The sequence below is a fragment of the Antechinus flavipes genome, chromosome 1, assembly GCF_016432865.1.
Source record: "Antechinus flavipes isolate AdamAnt ecotype Samford, QLD, Australia chromosome 1, AdamAnt_v2, whole genome shotgun sequence".
Taxonomy (NCBI): Eukaryota; Metazoa; Chordata; class Mammalia; order Dasyuromorphia; family Dasyuridae; genus Antechinus; species Antechinus flavipes.
The window spans coordinates 138561178-138581013 of record NC_067398.1 but is presented as its reverse complement, the minus strand read 5'-3'; the positions used below and the strand labels follow the sequence as shown (position 1 = coordinate 138581013).

The 19836-nt window shown below is 33.0% G+C and overlaps 1 protein-coding gene across 4 annotated transcripts in view; it reads left to right on the top strand.

The window, feature by feature from the left end:
* The window catches only part of IL6ST (interleukin 6 cytokine family signal transducer), a 46184-nt gene that overhangs the window by 10468 nt on the left and 15880 nt on the right, over nucleotides 1-19836 (top strand). For 3 of the 4 annotated variants that reach the window (XM_051990863.1, XM_051990855.1, XM_051990850.1), the window contains exons 3-8: nucleotides 3541-3846; nucleotides 5251-5371; nucleotides 6957-7120; nucleotides 7564-7715; nucleotides 8614-8773; nucleotides 18826-18908. In XM_051990863.1, coding sequence (XP_051846823.1) covers nucleotides 3541-3846; nucleotides 5251-5371; nucleotides 6957-7120; nucleotides 7564-7715; nucleotides 8614-8773; nucleotides 18826-18908 — 986 coding nt within the window. Of the gene's footprint in view, nucleotides 1-3540; nucleotides 3847-5250; nucleotides 6430-6956; nucleotides 7121-7563; nucleotides 7716-8613; nucleotides 8774-18825; nucleotides 18909-19836 lie in introns of those variants that run through there. The other variant, XM_051990870.1, reaches the window with a different exon arrangement.

Genomic DNA, 19836 nt, shown 5'->3' with positions numbered 1-19836 from the left:
ATAACTTTATTTACAAAATTAAGTACATTCTATGTGCAAAAAGCACTCTAGTAGGCTCTGGGGTTACATTGACTAATGATATAGTCCCTGCCCACAAGAAGTTGACATTACTAGGAATACTACAATAAATAATAAGTAAATTTAAAATATAATAATTTCGAGAGGGAAAGGACCCTATCAGTTAAAAAATCAGGAATCATTTTACATAGTAAGTAGTACTTCAGCTTAGCCAAATTCAGGCAATATTAATAAAGTGCTTTATTAATGACCATTTTTAGTGGCAGTTACCAATGAAAAGGACGTTCTTTGACAACTTTTACATATCTTAATAGATTTGCTTAATGGGTTTGTATCATAAAAACTAAATCATTGTCCAGATATCTTACTGAATATTTATCTGAAATTTAAGAATTATTTTGCTGAGTATTAGTAGGAAAAATCTCACTTTATTTTTATGTTTCTGTGTAGAAGAACTGAAATTGTTGCTGAACACAGAGGAAAGAATGCCTTTGTATTAGGAGTCATATTGACCCTGCAAAGCAGGGATCTACACCTTTATAGATCTAAAGCAATCAACAGTTTGTGATGACCCTAAATAGGGAAAAAAGAAGAAAAGATGAAAAAGGGAAAAAAGGAAGGTGTCAAGTAGAGCAATGGTTAGGAGCAAAAGAAAGGAAAGAGTTAGAAAATTAAAAACACACCCAGCTTTTTATTTGTGGTTTAGGAACTTCTGATTGGTACCATTGTGATTGATAGTAGTATGCCTCCCCAGAAACATTGGTAGTTAATATATCTGAGGAATAGAGACTGATTGACCAGGCCAGAGGGAATGGTTGTTAAGGTAGAAGTGTTCAAAGTTATATGAGGTCTCAGTTACTCTTAACTTAATAAGAATGGGAAAGAGGATTAAAGGGGGAAAAAGATACTCAGTTTAAAAAAAAAAAGTTAAAATTGACTTGAGGATGAAGAGCCCTTCTTATTCAAAATGAGTTATTCCACATGAATAAATTTTAAGATAATGGAAGCCTACTCCTTTAAATTCCAAAATTTTTTAAAATTGCAGTTATTTCAGTGGAAATAGTATATACTTCCTTCCCTTCATAAATTATAACTTAAAATTTTTTGATGACATAATGTCATCATGAACAAAGTTATACAATGATTCCCTGAATAGCTATATACCAAATAGTTCCAAATTTTTGTGGTTTTATAGTTCTCTTTGTTTTATGCTTCTATTATCTTCTGATATCAGCTTGTCATTTTAATATGTTCTGCTTCTAATATGCAGTGTTTTTTTTTTTTTTTTTAAAGCATTTCAGTTCTAAAATTCTAAATGTGTATCTTATATGTGCTTCTGGAACCATTTACCATGAAAGAGACTTCCAATCCTTGTTAGTGTGAATTGGTCACTATTTCTAGAATAATAATAATAATGATAAAAAGCATATACTTTTCTGTTAATAATGACTATTGCAAATATACTCTCTGGGCTTTGAAATGTTAAGCAAAGAAATAATGGCAAGGGTAATTGAAAAAGAAAAAGAAAAGCCTCTAGTAGTTACATATCTGCTGGCATATAGCTGCCTAAGTAGGGAGAAGAACAGTAAAGTTGTCTCAGGAGAGAAAGTCTCGAGTCTATAGATAGGGTTATGTTCACAGCTAATGAAGCGGAACACAAGTGAGAAGAAACTGAACATTTCATAGATAGAGTAAGTCTTACTCTGTTAAGGAACAGGATTGTGATTATAATCAAACTAAAGGTGAAATCTAGTGACATTGAAAAAGACATTTTCCCTAGACTCAGCATATGGCTGGTACATAAAGAAAAATATTTCAGTCCATTTTGGATACCTGCTTCCCAAAGAAGTAATCTATATATATCCTTAGGGGAATAAGACCTAAAGGAGCCCAAGAACACTGGATAACATCTATAATAATAATAATAATAATAATAGTTAAGATTTATATAACATACTTACTGTGTGTCAGGTACTGTGCTAAGTGCTTTTATAAATATTACCTCATTTGATCCTCACAACAACCATGTGAGGTTGGTGTTATTATTATCCCCATTTTACAGATGAAACTGAGGCAAAAAGAGACTAAATGACATGTCCAGGGTCACGTAGCTACTAAGTGTCTAAGGAGCTAACTTGAATTCAGGTCTTCCTAACTCTAGGTCCTGTGTGGCTGCCCCATAATAATAGCTAGCATTTATATAACTCAAACTGTGCCAAACACTATGCTAAAGGCTTTATAGATTTTAGCTCATTTAATCATCTATTAAGATACTTTGTTATACAAATACATTATTTCATCCATGTTCCCCTCCACTTTCTCAGTTTGCAACCTCAACTCCTCAAGGACTTTTCATCCCATACAGTTTTTACTTATATTTTATGTCTTCCATAAAGGATCCACCCTATTCTTAAAGTTACTCTTGTGTTAATACCTTGTAACCCTGAAGTTACAGAATGTGTATCGGTCTCATCCTTTTTAATGTAACTAATCCATAATCTTCTTTCAGTCCTGAATATCTTCTTCAACTTTTTTTTTTTTAAAACACATTTCTTGATGTCAGGAATGGTTAAAAGGAGTAAAGATAGGGCTGGTGAGCCTGACTATAGTACTACAGTAGGAAGTTTCTTTTTTCAGTCAAAGTGCCTCCTACTGAGGCTCCTCAGTAAGACAAAGTGTTTAGCTTTAATTTGCCTTAGCTTATGATAAGAAAGCTTAAGAAATTAAATCCAACATTATAGGGCATGTACTGAGTAGCAATAATAGTCAGGAGTAACATCTAATAGTGATGGTGGCCCCAAATTGTAAAGGGAATGACACAATGCATGGCACATCATAGGTGGTTACTTCTTGATTGATTGATGCAGCCCCTTCTCTTAGAGAAGCCAGGGAAGAGTTGAGCAGCCAAGTTGTCTTAGGAGCAGCCCAGCCAAGGTGATCTCATATCTCCCTTCAGCCTAGTGAACATTCTTTTCATTCTAATTGAAGAGCTTGTTTCAAAATAGTAAAAGGAAGGGAGAGTGGAGATCATGTTACTTAGAGATGACCTCCTAACTTAGTCCTCAGAACAGAGGCCCTTCTGTTTAGGTTAAGATGAATCTAACATTCACCTCAGAGAGCACTTAGCTTTGGGCCCAGCCCTCTACAAGCTTTTACTAATGCTGAATAGAGATCCTGTGTGGAACATCTGGTTAAGGAGAATGGATACATAGGAGCTATGTGAGAGAAAGGATAATTAGTGGTTATTTGGATAATGGTGGTTTTAAGAAACAAATACATACATAAGGTTCTCTCCCTGAGAAGACTCCCAAGAAAAATAAGGACAAGATACTTAGGACAACAAAACAAGGAATATTCAATTATTGGATCTAATGATCAAAGCAAGTTGTCCTAGTACTGGTCATCATTATTGAGCCTGCCCTATTTCATACATATAGAAAGGTTTTCCTCAAACTGAAAATTATATTATTATTTTCTACAGAATGTTTGGTTCATAATATATTCTATTTTGTTTCCTTTTAGGTGAAATTATAAAACTATGTGGTCGCATAGAACCAGAATCTCCAGTTATAGCATTTAATACTACTTTCACAGCGACTTGTGTTTTATATGAAGATTGTGCAAAGGAGCACCACTTTAATGCTAGTCATATTCTCTGGAAAATAAAAAACAACTATGTTCCTAAAGAACACTACACTGTCATAAATAGTACAGCTGCCAGTGTTACAATAAAAGATGTATCTTCATTAAGTATTCTACTAACATGCAACATTTTACAATATGGACAGATTGAACAGACTGTTTATGGAATCCAAATCAACGTAGGCTGTAAGTATACCTATATCTTTTAAGACTTAACTAATTTTATTAATGCTAATTTTTTTCCTTTTTTTTTTTTTGGTGAATATTAACCACTGAAACCTTCTTCCTTCTCATGATACAGAGATGGCTGAGTTTTTCAAGACTATGCTGGTAAATACAGTCTTTAGTAAATTGTGCCAGGCAGCAGCAGGTGCAGGCCAAGTATCAAATCATACATATGGGTGATGAGAACCAAGGTAGCAGTCTGTCTTCATAGCATGGACAAGCAGCCCACAAATGGGTCCATATCAGAAACCTTTTTGGCTTGGTAATAACTGCCAGTATCTGACTTCAACTTTTGAGAATCTAGAATCGCCCCTCTGCCAAAATGAGGTATCATTGCTATGTTGTCCAACAGATGTTGTCATAACTTAGAAATAGAGGATTTTAAAGATCTTATTTTGTAGCCGACACATAGACACAAGAAGAAAGTGACTTATGAATCCATAACTATTAAGTAACAAGATCATAGAGGTCTGCTGGAATTAGATTAGTTCAGGAGAGCCAATTATAATTCAATTTTAAGTGTGACCATTTACACCTAAAAACTGGCAAACTTTACAAATCAGGATTTGAGTTATTGTTTTCTTGATTTCTAGAGCCCAAACTTTTTTTATTAAAACTTTGTATTTACAAAACATGCATTGATAATTTTTCAACATTGACTCTTGCAAAACTTTTTGTTCCAAATTTTCCCCTTCTCCCCACCTCCTTCCCTAGATGGCAGGAGTCCACTACATGTTAAATATGTTAAAATATATGTTAAATCCAATATGTATTTATATATTTATATATTTATCTTGGTGCATAAGTGTTTCCATAAAGTGTTTGAAGAAGTACTTCAGGTTCATTCAAATAAACATAATCAGGCATAGCATCCCTGAACTTAATGATAAGATTTGTGGGTTATGGTAGCCTTTTAACACTTTCCCAACTGCAGCTATTTCTTTTCCTCTTGATCTTTTACTTTTAACTATTTTACCGTTTGATTTTTTCTTTTACTAATGATACAAGTCAACATTGCCACTAAATTACTAAATAATTACAGTTTATTTTAACTTTAAAAAATAAAGACTGATACTGATGTATAAAATAAATCCTGTTCATGTTATTCCTACTCTTTAGCCCTTAATTAGAAATGAAAGTTATGTTGAAATACATTAAGAAATAAACTATAGTAAGTGAAATTATACTGAGAAGTCTGATCCTTTAAAAATACAACTTTATAATCATAATTCTTTCTTTGTTGTTAACTTTTGCCACAACCTTTCTTTGAATATAACTTTTCTAATTTAAGCAATTCAGGTGAAAATGTCAGTACTTAATTCAGTGTTCAATGAAGCATTTGTCTTAATGCTATTTTTTATGTAGTTCTTCCAGAGAAACCAAAAGAATTGAGTTGCATTGTGAATGGTCAAAGTAATATGAAATGCCAGTGGGATCCTGGAAGGGAAACACATTTGGATACAACATATGTTTTAAAGTCAAAATGGTAAGTCGCTTTGTGAAATGATTGGGATGTTAGCTATGTAAAAAAATTCTGATAGAAAATTTGGGGGTTTTTTGTTATTGTTAGGGAGCAATAATGTCAACATGAAAATTTAAATAGACTTTGCCTTGAATTTTTAGGGTTTTTTTGTATTTTCATGCATGAAGATAACTTGTTCTTTTTTTTTTTCCATTTCAGGAAAAACAGGTAAAGGTATATTTTTTCAGTTTCTATGCTCATTTCTAATTTATTTGGAAAATGTAATTAGTTAGAAGCCCAACTTATGTTATTTTTACTCACTGAATTTCTTCCTAATTTTTTTAATAAGGCATTTTAAATAGGTTTCATAAAATGGATCATAGACAGAAGTAACCATCAAAGCTATCCAACCAGAGATTTTTGAAAGATTCACACACTCTGTCTTTCTAAAGAAACAGTGATACTTTCACTGTTAAAGTTAAGTCAGTTTTAAATCTCTTCGGATCTCTTCTTCAGTAATTGTTTCAGCTAAACAAAAAATGCAAAATAAAGTTTTTTTCTTTGTAGAAAAATGGGCATATTTTAAAAGCAGTTGAAAAAAATTGTGCAATTTTAGCACTAGATAGGGATTTTATCAGCCATTATTTCAACATCCTATTTTTACAAACAGGAAAGTGAGACCCAAAGAGGTTTAAATGACATTTCAGTGGTTCTTAACTTTTTTGTGTGTGATAGACCCCTTTATCAGTCTAGTAAAATCTGTATCTTTTCTCAGAATGTTTTTAAGTGTATAAGATACCATATATAGAATTACAAAAAAGAAATCAAATTGAAAATATGTTGCAATAAAGCTATCCAAAAAAAAAATTATTTTAAGTTCACAGATCTCAGATTAAAAGTCTATGATTATAGACATAGTGGCAGTGGTTTTATAGTTAGGATTTCATATGCATCCACATTTCTGATTTAGGGTATTAATAGCTGTGATTCCAGAGAAAGAAGTCCCAAAAAATTTATATAAGATATGTTGAAGAATTCCAAAGTTCAAAGAAAGAAGAAAGAAAATAGAAATAAAATAAGAGGTAACTTTGAAGGCATAAAGGAAAGAATGCTAATTCTTTTTTTCTTTTTCCCTCCATCCATCCCAGCCAATAGAAGGATTTGAGATATTCTTTTCATGTAGTTTTTTTGTCCCACTTAGCCAAGAACAAAATGTGGTTTAGAAAATGATCAAAATGAATTTAATGATCTTTTATACTCCTAATATACCTTAATCTTGCTTAAAGGGATCTTATTTAATATGTTTTATGTTTCAGCACAGGAATTAGGGAAAAAAATTAATGTAAGTGTGTAGGAAAACCCTCTAATTTTTTATAAAAATGAGAAGGGTATTATCAAGTAAAATTTTAGAAAGTAAAATAATATATATGTATTTTCTCATTTCTAAATGCAGATTAATTTTGGAGAGCTTTTTGGGTAAATTTTTATTAGTTGTGATTTTGTTGATTAGTTTATCATAATTGTTTTAATTTTCAGGTATGTTTTTGTATTGAAGTGCTTTTATCTTAAAAATCTGCTTTTAATTAATGTTTCTGTCTTTTATATTTAGGCCACTACAGCAGCTGGCAGATTGCATTCCACCAACTGGTGTAAATAATTCATGCACAATTGAGATGGTTGTGGTTTTTGTCAATATGGATATATGGGTAGTAGCTACAAATGCCCTTGGAAGTGTTTCATCTGATCGTATCAATTTTGATCCCATCGATTTTGGTAATTATAAACTTAAATATTAGGAAATAATTTGATTTTAATTTCTGATGTAAAAATCATAATTTATCAAGTAAACTAGTTGAAATGTTTTATGACTTTGGAAGCCTTTTTCCAGGAAGACCCAAGTTCAAAATCATGACTTTAGACACTTATCTCTCATGACACTGGGCAAGTCACTTAACTTCTGTTGCCTCTATTTCCTTATCTGTAAAATGAGAATAATAATAGTACCAACTTCTGAGTAGTTGTGAGAAAAAAATGAGATAATGTTCATAAAGCTCTTTGCAAACCTCAGAACTCTATATAAATGTAAGCTTTTATTGTTATTAATATGGAAATAATAAATGGATGGAATAGAAAAAAGTAAGCTCTATAAAAATAAGGTTGTTGTAAATTATGAAAGTAAAAAATAGTGATTACTGGGATTTTATTTTGTTCTTTAGTGAAACTGCTTCCTCCACATAATTTATCAGTCACCAAGTCTAAGGAAATATCCAGTATCTTAAAACTGTCCTGGATCAACCCTACTAAGCCTTTTGAGAAACTGAAATATAACATTCGGTATCGTGCCAGAGGTGCTTCAAATTGGACACATGTAGGTAACCTGAAAGTTATTTGTTAAAATATTCTTTTCTAAAGACCCATTGAAAATTCATAATCATTCTAAAAAACATTGTTTCACGTAGCACAGACTGTGCTGAAGACTAAAAACAACACCCCTTGCTTTCTCCTAGGATCTTAAATTCAGAAGGTATATGAAGAAGAGCAAGCAAAGCATAGAACAACTTTGAAGTAAAAGCAATATGGAAAGAAGGGCTTTTTGAATAGGAAAGAAGCCAGAAGAATAGAACAAAGAGAAACAGTGCTTCTAAGTGTAGTGGAAGAGATTAATATAGAACTGTGAGGGAAAAAAAGAGAGTCTTGAGTAGGACTTTTCTTTACTTTTTGTGGCCAAAAAAGAATCTGACACATCAGTCATCAATAACCTAAAAGCTTCCCAGTTAATTTTATCACTGTGACAGCAAATAGCACAGAGTTATCTCCTTCCCACCACAAGTGGAAGACATCATGGATTTTGTGAGATTACTGCTTTGATTGGCAAACCTTGTGGCTTAATTTTGAAACAGAATTTTTAGAGATTTTTCGGCTTTTGATTTTTCTTCATATATACTGAATTGGTTCAAAGAGGACTCAAATTCCTAGTTTGTTGTCCTCATTAGTGCAGTTGTATTCATCTCTTTGACTACAATGTGTGAAAGTCATAACATTTTATTAGATTTGTGCTTCATAATATTCAAAGAAAATAGCCCTGTTGATTAAGAGGTTGTGTTAAGAATGCTGGACTTAGAGCACCTAAGTTCACTTCTTGGCTCCTCCACATGGACACAGTTTTTGAGACAACTCATTTTCTATTATCTTGGTGCAATATATTCTGATGTGTAATATTATGTAATTTTAAAATCCTTTATTAAAATAACTGTGTTTCTTTTTAGATTCCTCCTGAAGACACAGCTTCAACCCGAAATTCATTTACTGTTCAGGAGCTCAAACCTTTTACAGAATATATGTTTTCAATTCGTTGTATGAACAAAGATGGTAGGGGATTCTGGAGTAATTGGAGTGCAGAAGCAAGTGGAATCACATATGAAGCTCGTAAGTAAAAGTCTTTCACACTTACCTACTTGAATTCTTAGTGTAAATTATCAGCTTCAGTTTTTAAATGGTAAAGTTAGAATGTTTCATAAAAGTCCCATTTTGTATTTCTGGTTCTATGACCAGGAAGAAAATCAAATTAGTCATTTTCCACAGACCTTCCCAAAAAGCTATTGTGCTATAGAGATAGAGCAATTGCAGCTGAGTCTACAGAACAAATAAAAGAAAAGCACAGCGAGATAAAATCCTTGTGAATTAATACATGAGAACTGGAATTCTTAAAACTATCATTCAGCATACTTCCATACTCCCAAAGAAGAAACATTATCTGGCTTGTAAGTCTGTGCCTGGGACTCATTATAGCATTCTCTGCTAGTCCAGCCAGCCTTGGGCCTGCCTCTCAGGTATGCTGCAACCAGTAGACATTTGAGTAACCTGAGATGGGGGAGAAAGTAACCTAAAAAGGCATTCTGCAGCCCTCAGTGAGGGACTCCTAAGGAAGGCTGCCTTCCTTGCCTTCCCTTCCTTCCCTACCTAATTGAAAGTAACAGATGCTAATTCTGCCTTCTGAGAAGAAAAGGAAGGGAACTTGATAGATAGGTAGGAAGAAAATCACCAGAGGACAGAATCACAGAGACTAAGAGAGGAAAAAATAGCCAAGAAGAGATAACTCTGAGCAAGATCTGGGGAGCTCCAGGGCAGAGCCAAAATGGGAGTGAAGTCGGGAAGGTGCTCAAGCAGTTTCCCTCAAGTGCCATATGAAACCAAGCCTCTAAACAGTGTCTGATGGAATGAAACCATTCTCCAGCTAAAGACAGACTGGAAAAGCTTCTAGAAAGGTTAGCCTCATTAGGGTGAAAAGGGTGTTCAGCCCAGCTCAGACAGAGTTTGGGAAACTGGTGAGAGGGTCTTAATCACAGCAAATCAGCACTGAAGACCCTCAGTTCTGGCTTAGTAGTAGAGCAGACCAGTGGGGCAGCCTCCAGCCTCAGTACAGAAAACAAATTGCCAGGCTGGAAAACCAGACTCTCAGGCTGGAGAGAGCAGGTTAGGGCTACTCCCTGCTGTGAGCAAGACATTAAATGCAAGGGGGCCCTGTGCTCAAAGCCAAGATTCAGAGCTGTATAGCTCTATGGGACAGCATCCCCTGTGCCCCACGAGCAAAGCCCAACCTTAAAAGTCAAAAAATAGGGGAAAAAAAAAGAAAATGAGCAAGAAACAAAAAGAACCTTATCCAGAAAAAGTTACTATGGTGACAGGGAAGCCCAAACCACCAACTCAGACAAAGACAAAATACCCACAGAGTAAATCTCAAAGAGTGATATAAATTGGTCTCAAGTCCAAAGAGGCTTCTTAGAAGCACTCTTAAAGAATTTTAAAAGGCAAATAAGAGAGGTAGAAGAAAAATTGGGAAACAAAATCAGATATGCAAGACAGAGTCAACATCTTAGAAAAGGAAGGACAAAAATTGACTGAAGAAAACAATTCCATGAAAAAATACACTGAAGAAAACAGTACCTTGAAAAGTAGAATTAATCAAATGAGAAAAGAAATACAAAGGTTAACTGAAGAATATATATTAAAAACTAGAACCAAGCAAATGATAGCTAATGAACTATGAGACATCAAAAATCAAACTAAAAAGAATGAAAAAATAGAAGAAAATATAAAATGCCTCATTGGAAAAATAGCCAACCTGTTAAATAGATCCAGGAGAGACAAGTTAAAAATTATTGGTCTACCTGAAGACAATGACCAAAAAAAGAGCCCGGATAGCATTCTTCAAGAGAGCAATAAGAAAAATTATCCTGACTAGAACCAAAGGTAAAATAACCATTAAAAGAATATAATCTATCCTTCCAAAAAAGAAATCCCACAAGGAAAACCCCAAGAAACATTGTTGCAAAATTTCAGAACTATACTCTTAAGGAAAAAATACTGCAAAATGCCAGGTAAAAACAATGCAAGTGTCAAGGAGCCACAGTCAGGATTATCCAGGATCTGGTAGCTTCTATCATAAAGGATTAGAGAGCTTGGAATACCATATTCCAAAAGGCAAAGGACCTGGAATTACAACCAAGAATCAACTACCCTGCAAGACTGAGCATTATCTTTCAGGGGAAGAGATGGATCTTGAATGAAGTAGGAGAAATTTCAAACGTTCCTTTGAAAGGACCAGAACTAAACAAGAAAATTTGATCTACAAATACAGGACTCATAAAAATGTTAACAGGAAAGAAAACAAACAAATATTATTTTAAGGTTAAACTGTTTATATTCCTAGATGGGACAATGATACTTCTAACTCTTGAGGATTATATCTTTTATTAAGGCAGTTAGAAGGAGCATATATAGAAAGTGTGGGTATAAATTGACTCTGATATGGTGATATTAAAGAAAAAGATGATTATAGGAAAAAAGGATTATATTGAGAAAAGAGGAAAGGGGAGTGTAAAATAGAATAAATTAGATCACATAAAGAGGCACAAAAGGCCTATACACCAGAGGGAAAGAAGGAAGAGAATGAGCATTATCTGAAGCTTAATTTCATCAGTTTTTAATTTCAAAGAGGGAATAATATTCACTCACTTGGGCATAGAAATTTATCTTACCCTATAGGGAAATAGGAGGAGAAAGAGAAAAGAAAAGGGAGAAGCTGGATAGAAGGGAGAGAAAGAAGTAAGAGAAGAGAGGAGGAGTGATAGAAGGAGAGCAAATTGGAGGAGGCGTTAGAAACAAAACATAAGGAGCAACAGGGTAGAGAGAAAAAAAGAGTATATAGAGGGGAGAAAATAGGATGGAGGGAAATATACAACTGGTAATCATAACTGATTGTGAATGGGGTGAACTGTCCCATAAAATGGAAGCAGATAGCAGAGTAGATTGAAAACCAATATTTTACAGTATGTTGTTTACAAGAAACATTTGAAACAGATATACATATAATGTAAGAATAAAAGGTTGGAGCAGAATTTATTATGTCTCAGCTGAAGCAAAAAAAAAAAAGCAGGGGTAGCAATTCTGATCCCACACAAAGCAAAAGTAAAAAGGATATCTAATTAAAAGATAATAAGGAAATAAACTGCATTTTTTTTAAAAGGTATCAGAGGCAATGAAGTGGTACCAATTGGTGCATCATCCAAATTCTTAGAAAAGAAATTAAGCTAGTTACAGGAAGAAATAAATAACAAAACTATACTAAGGAGGGACCTCAACCTCCCCTTTTCAGAATTACATAAATCTAATCATAAAATAAATAAGAAAGAAACTGGGGAGATTAATAGATTCTTAGAAAACTTAGATACATAGATCGCTGGAGAAAACTGAATAGGGATACAAAGGAATATACCTTTTTCTCAGCAATATATGGCACTTACCCAGAAATTGACCTCAGATTCAGGACATAAAAACTTCACAATCAAATGCAGAAAGGCAGAAATAGTAAATGCTTCTTTTTCAGATCACAATGCAATAAAAATTATATTCAAGGGTTAGGAAAAGATAAACTAAAAATCAATTGGAAATTAATCTAATTCTAAAGAATGAGTGATCAAACATCAAATCATAGAAACAATCAATTTTATTCAAGAGAATTAATGATAATGAGACAGCATATCAAAACCTATGGAATGCAGCTAAAACAAGTTCTTAAGGAAAATTTTATATCTTTAAATAATTACATGAATAAAATAAAAGAGGAGCTCAAAATTAGGTGTGCAACTAAAAAAAGCTAGAAAAAATTTAAAACCCTCATGCCACATTAGAAATTCTTAAAATAAAAGAAGAGATTAATAAAATAGGGGGGAAAGTACTAAACTAATTAATAAAACTAAGAGTTTGTTTTATGAAAAAAAATAAACCTTTGGTTAATTTGATTAGAAAAAGGAAAAGGGGAAAGAACACAAGTTAGGATAAAAAATGAAAAATGACCACCAACAAAGAAGAAATTAAAGCAATAATTTGGAGCTATTTTGCCCAACTATATGCTCAAGTACAAAGGAATTTTCCTTAAATGATAAGCAGCATCTATCTAAAAACATCAGCAAGCATTATTTGTAATGGGGAAAAGCTAGATGTATTACCAGTAAGATAAGGAGTGAAACAAAGATGCCCATTATCACCACTATTGGTGATTCAATATTGTACTTGAAATGTTGGCTTTAACTATGAAAAAAAAAAAAGTAGTTAGAGTAGGCAATGAGGAAATAAAACTATCACTCTTTGCAGATGATATGATGGTATAATTAGAGAATCCTAGCAAATCCTCCAAAAACCTGCATGAAACAATTACCAGCGTTAGTAAAGTTGAAGGATATAAAATAAATCCACAGGAATCATCAACATTTGTATATGTTACTAATGAAGCCCAGCAGAAAGAGAAAAAAGAGAAATTCTATTTAAAATAAATGTAGACAGTACAAGATATTTGGATATCTACCTGCCAAGACAAACCCAGGGACTATGATGTGAACATAATTACAAAACACGTTTTACACAACTAAAGTCAGATTTAAACAATTGGAAAAATATCAGTTGCTTATGGGTTGACTAAGCTAATATATTAAAAATGGCAATTCTATCTAAATTAGTCTATTCAGTGCCATACCAATCAAACTGCCAAAAAATATTTATAGAGCTAAAAGAAAATAATTCATCTGAAAGAACAAAAGATCGAGACTATCAAGGGAATTAATTAAAAAAAAAAAAATACAAAGGACAGTGGCCTAGTGGTACCAGATCTAAAACTCTTACTAGAAACTAGTAATCAACAAAACAGTTTGTCACTGGCTAAAAAACAGAGTGGTGGGTCAGTGGAATAGGAATCTAACGATACACATGACACAGCAGTCAGTGATTAGAGTAATCTACTGTTTGATAAACCCCAAAACTCCAGTTACAGGGATAAGAACTCACTGACAAAAATTTCTGGGAAAACTGGAAAATAATATATCAGAAACATGGTATAGACCTATATCTCATACCCCATACTAAAATAAGGTCAAAGTGACTAGGTGATTTAGGCATAAAAGGTAATACTATAAGCAGATTAGGAAAACAATGGGTAGTTTACCTATCAGATCTTTGGAGTCCTGAGGAATTTTAGCCAAAGAAGAACTAGAAAACATAAAATATAAAATGGATTACTTTACATTCATCACATTAAATTTTTAAAATTTTGTACAAACAAAACCAATTCAATCAAGATTAGAAGGGAAGCTGGGAAAAATTTTTACAGCCACTGTTTCTAATAAAGACCTTATTTCTAAAAAATGTAAAAAACTGAATCAAATTTATAAGAATATAAGTCATTCCCCAATTGATAAAGGATTAAAGGATATGAACAGACAATTTTCAGATGAAGAAATTAAAGCTATCTATAGCCATATGAAAAAATGTTCTAAATCACCATTGATTAGAAAAATGCAATTTAAAATGACTGAAGTATCACCTCACACCTTCCAGGTTGACTAAGATGACAGGAAAAGATAATGATAAATATTGGAGAGGATGTGGGAAAACTAGTGCATTGCTGTTAGCATTATAAAGTGATCCAACCATTCTGGAGAGTAATTTGGAACTATGTTCAACAGGCCTTTAAAGCTGTGATCCAGCAGTGCCACTACTGGGTCTTTATCTCAAGAAAATCATAAAGGAGGATGTAACAGCTCTTTTTGTGGTGGCAAAGAATTTGAAAAATGAGTAAATGTCCATGAATTGGGGAATGACTGAATAAATTATGGTATAGAAAGTAATGGAATATTATTGTTCTAAAAAATGATGAATAGGCTGATTTGAGAAAGGCCTGGAAAAATTCACTTGAATGGATGCTGAACGAAACAAGCAGAATCAGGAAAAATTTTACACAGTAAAACCCAGATTGTGCGATGATCAGCTATGTTGAGACTTGGTTCTCAACAGTTTAGTGATCCAAGGCAGTCCCAAAAAACTTTAGAAGGAAAACGTCATTTGCATCCAGAAAGAGAACCACAGTGACTGAATATAAATCAACATATGCTATGTTCACTTTTTTTCTTTTTCTTTTCTGTTTTTTTTTCTATCATGGCTTGTCCCTTTTGTTCTTATTTTTTCTTTTACAACAATTTTTTTTATTTAGTTTTATTTATTTATTTTAATTTACAACATAATTCATAATATGGAAAAAACTGAATGTACATGTATAACCCAAAAATAATGTGTTTATATATATTTATATATATATATATATAACTCGTGAAAACAAAAATTAAAAAAAAAAAAAAAAACTGTGTTTGGTGTTCCAGAACAATCAAGAAGGATTAGGACTGAGAAAGAACCATCAGATTTGCAACTAAGGAATCATGGGGTAACTTAGAATAGAGGGAATTGTTATTTGAGTGCTGACAATGGAAGCCAATTGTTATGAGTTTACAAAGAATGAGAATAGAGAAAGTAAAAGCCCCAAATGTTTAAAAGAAAAGCTTCACATGATAACTTGCAAGGATGCTAGGCCAAGTGAGTGTTTCTTCTTGCTCTTGCTTTTTTGCTTTTAACCAACCATGTTCTTGTTTGTTCCTTCACTGGAGATACAAGTTTTCATTGCCACTGAATTGCTAAAATTAGTAGTTTATTTTCACTTTTAAAAATAGGATAATGTAAACTATTTCTAATCATGTGAAAAGGTGCTCCAAATCACTATTGATCAGGAAATGCAAATTAGGACAACTCTGAGACACCACTACATATCTCTCAGATTGGCTGAGAGGACAGGAAAAGATAATGATGACTATTGGAGGGGATGTCAGAAAACTGGGACACTGATACATTATTGGTGGAACTGTGAATGAAGCCAACCATTCTGGAGAGCGATTTGGAACTATGCTCAAAAAGCTATCAAACTGTACATACCCTTTGATCCAGCAGTGTTACTACTGGGCTTATATCCAAAGAGATCTTAAAGGAGGGAAAGGGATCCACATGTGCAAAAATATTTGTGGCAGCTCTTTTCATAGTAGCTAGAAACTGGAAACTGAGTGGATGCTCATCAATTGGAGAATGGCTGAACAAATTATGGCATATGAATCTTATGGAATATTATTGTTCTATAAAAAATGACCAATAGGATGATTTCAGAGAGACCTGATGAGACTTCCATGAACTGATGCTAAGTGAAACAAGCAGAAACAGGAGATCATTATACATGGCAACAACAAGATTATACGCTGATCAGTTCTGATGGATGTGGCTCTTTTCAACGATGAATTGATTCAGAAGTTCCAATTATTCAGTAATGAAGAAAACCATCTACACCCAGAGAGAGGACTGTGGAAACTGAGTGTGGACCACAACATAGCATTTTTACCCTTTCTATTGTTTTGTTTGCTTACAGTTTTGTTTTCCTTCTCAGGTTTTTTTTTTCCTTTCTTGATCCAATTTTTCTTGTGCAGCAAGATAACTGTATGAATGTGTATACATATATTGGATTTAACATATATTTTAAGACGTAATAGAATACCTGCCATCTAGGGGAAGAAGTGGGGGGAAAGAGGGGAGAATTTGGAACAGAAGGTTTTGCAAGAGTCAGTGTTGAAAAATTACCCATGCATATGTTTTTAAATAAAAAGCTATAATTTTTTAAAAAGGGGGGTAAAATCTAAAATATAAGCAGATTAACAGTTATTGAGGAATTACTGGGAATTACTGAGGAAAATTGGAAAGTAAACTGCCCAAATATAGCTTTGAAACACTTAATACAGTATGCCAAAGTAGATTCAAAATGGATGGAAATTTAACCTGATTGCTAAAGATAGTACTTTAGAAAATTTTAGGAGAACCAAATCAAATAACTTTTAATCGCTATGGCTAGGGAATGAATTCTTTACCAAATAATGGATGGAGATGATTATAAAAATAAACTGTTTTGATGGCATGAAGTTAAAAAGATTTTTCATGAACAAAATTAATACAATTATAAGAAAAAACTGGAAAAAAATCTTTGTATTATTGAATATGGCTCTAATAATGGCCTATTATTCAAAATATAGTCAGCTAGAAGAACTACATAAGAAAAAGTCATTCCTCAATAAATAGGCCAAAGTATATGAACAAGTAGTTCTCAATATTTGAGAATATTTGTAAATTATCCACAAATGTGAAAAAATATTCCAGTTCACTAAAAATAAGGAAAACAACATAGCTTAGAGGTTTTGTCTCATAACCATCAAATTTGGCAAATTTGACAGAATATGAGGAGATAGTATACTTATTTTTTATAATTCCTCTAGTTGCCTATTGTACTGTTTGGTAGAGCTATCAATTGGTCCAGTCATTCTAGAAAGAAAAAAAAAAAAAAAAAAAAAAGTGGTTACGACCATAACTCTAAGGAAAGCAGTGATGAAAAAGGCCCTAAATACACAAAAATATTTGTAACTATACTTTTTGTAGTAGGGAAGAATTGAAAATAAAATAAATGCTTCTTGGTTAGGGAATAGCTAAGCACAAATGTGATTGAAAATCATCATGTGCTTTTTGGTCTTCTCCACAATACTTGTTCCCATCATCATTATCATCTCAGCAACCAAAGTAGCAATTCTGGTATAATCATTATCTGGCCCTCACCTATGTTTCTTTGACTAGGCATTCATTCTGGATTTGAAGAAATAGACTCTTCTTCATGCCCCTAAAATGTCCCCATACAAATATTGTTTAACTTGCCATTTTATTGTATTTGTTTCCTACTCAGTTATGCTAACCCACTCTTTTAGTACATATATTTAAAGTAATATGTGCTTCCTATAGCTACTGATTTTTCCTTTTGTGTCATATGAAAACTGCTTCTTCAGAACAAACACTACTGATTTCTCTTAAAATATCCATCTTCTACTGCTACTTTTGATAATGCTATTTGATGTCCTTTTTAATTTGGCTGTTCAGCTAACTACTTAAACTGAAAGAGATCTTTTATTGTGCTTTTATATTCTAACTGTATTATAGTAATTGTATACACACTTTATTATTTCTGTCCCCAGTGTAATGAACCCCCTTCTACCTATAATAGATATCTTGAAGGTTTATTTCATGCCATCCTGTTCAAGAAACAACTCAGGTGCCTCCATTTAAGCCTTCCCTGAGCTCCCCTGATGAAAATGATCTTTTCTTCCTCAAGTTTCTCATTGTGTCATCTCACTCAGAACATAATTATTTCTGTGCTTGTCTCCTTCATCTCTCTTTAGATTGTAAGCACTATGAGAATAAGATCTGTTCAGAGACAGAGATAGATATAACTATATTTATAGATATAGATATACTCGTATATCTATATCTATATATCTTTACATATTTAGTGCCTAGCAGTGTCCCCAGCTGGATCCAGGTTCTTCACCAGGGAAGAGATTTTGTCTTATTTTTTGTTTCCCCACAGCATTATATTTGGTCAGATGATCTGGGATTAAAGAGTTCAATGGGTAATAAAGTGGCAGTTGCAATTATAGATTGTTATTTTATAAGTTTGGTAGTTTTAAAATCTCAATTCTGTGGGATTTAGGAGGACTTGTACATGTAATGATGTCATTTTTTAAAACAAGAAACAATTTTACTTTGATTCATTTATTTTTCTTATTCTTCTATAATTATGCTTTACCATAATTTTTATTTGTTTAATTTTTAGTTTTATCATTACATTTAAAGGTGACATAAAAATAAATAGGGCAAGGGATGAATTTAACAAAGAATTTGTTGACTTTTTTAACTTTAGCAGCTTTACAATTTTTTACATATCAAGATGTGGAGAAGTTGTGATTTATTGAGCAGTGATATAACAACGCATAAAGTTGTGCTTTTGGATTTGTTTCTAGCCCCGCATTTTTACTCAAGATCGCAGATCTCTTTTCATCTAAAAACATTGAGGTGTCTCTTTATGTCTTTTTGCTCAGGGAGAAGATTTGGGATTGGAGAGTGTTACCATTATATGGATTGAAATAGGCACAACTGTAGTGATAGAATAGAGCAAAAAGGATTCTAGATTATTATTCTTTTTTCCTATCCTTTAAAAAAGACTTCTCCCCCCCCTCTTTTAGAACCATCAAATGCACCAAGTTTGTGGTATACGATTGATCCTTCTCAAGATCATGGATATAGACAAGTACACCTAAAATGGAAGGTAAAAGATCCTCTTTGATTATTTTGTTTCATGTATAATGTTTATATTGGACATTTTAGAAGCTTGGTAATTTAAAAACCTTTTTAGCCTTTTGGTTGACCATGAATTACTTTCAAGTGTCTGAAGTAGGGTTTGAATCCAAGTTCTACATTCTATCCACTATATTGTGCTGCTTAGAATTTGTAACAGTTCTGACAAATAATCATCCAGCTTCTTCAAGACCTCCAGCAATGTAAAATCCACCCAAGCAACCCAATCCAGTCTTAAACAGCTCTTTTTGAAGGAGATTTTTCCTGATATTTGATCAAAACCTGCTTCTTTAACGTATGTATACAACTTCTGCACTCTCAGGCCAAATGAACAAAGTATAATCCCTCTTTTATATGATATCCATTCAAAGATATAGGAGTAAAGAACTTTATTAAGTCTTTTCCTCCTGAGGTCAAATACTCTCAGTTCTCAGTGTTATTGGATTATAGACAGAGAGAGTTTGTCTTCTTGGCCTTGTCAGAGTTAATAGTGCTAGAGAGCTTTCTGTTTCCTTTTGTCCTGTTGTGTGTATGTATGTATGTAATATAAACATGTTTATTTTAGTATAGTGGATAGAATGCTAAACTTGAAATCAGGAAAACATAAATTCAAACCCTGCCTCATATTATTACCTGTGTGACACTGGGTTAGTGATTTTACTTCTCTCAGCTCCAGTTTTATCATCTATGAAATTGGGAATAAAAATACCAACTTTACAAGGGTGCCATAAAGACCAGATGACAAAATATATGTAAAGTGCTTTGCAAATCCTAGAGCACCATGAAAATAAATAGTTGTCTTTGTTTTAAAACAGTTATGATCAGTGCTTGAAAGACTTAGTGTTTAAAGTATATTTTATTTCCCTGCCACAGTGCCCACCATTTTAGCTTAGCTTTGC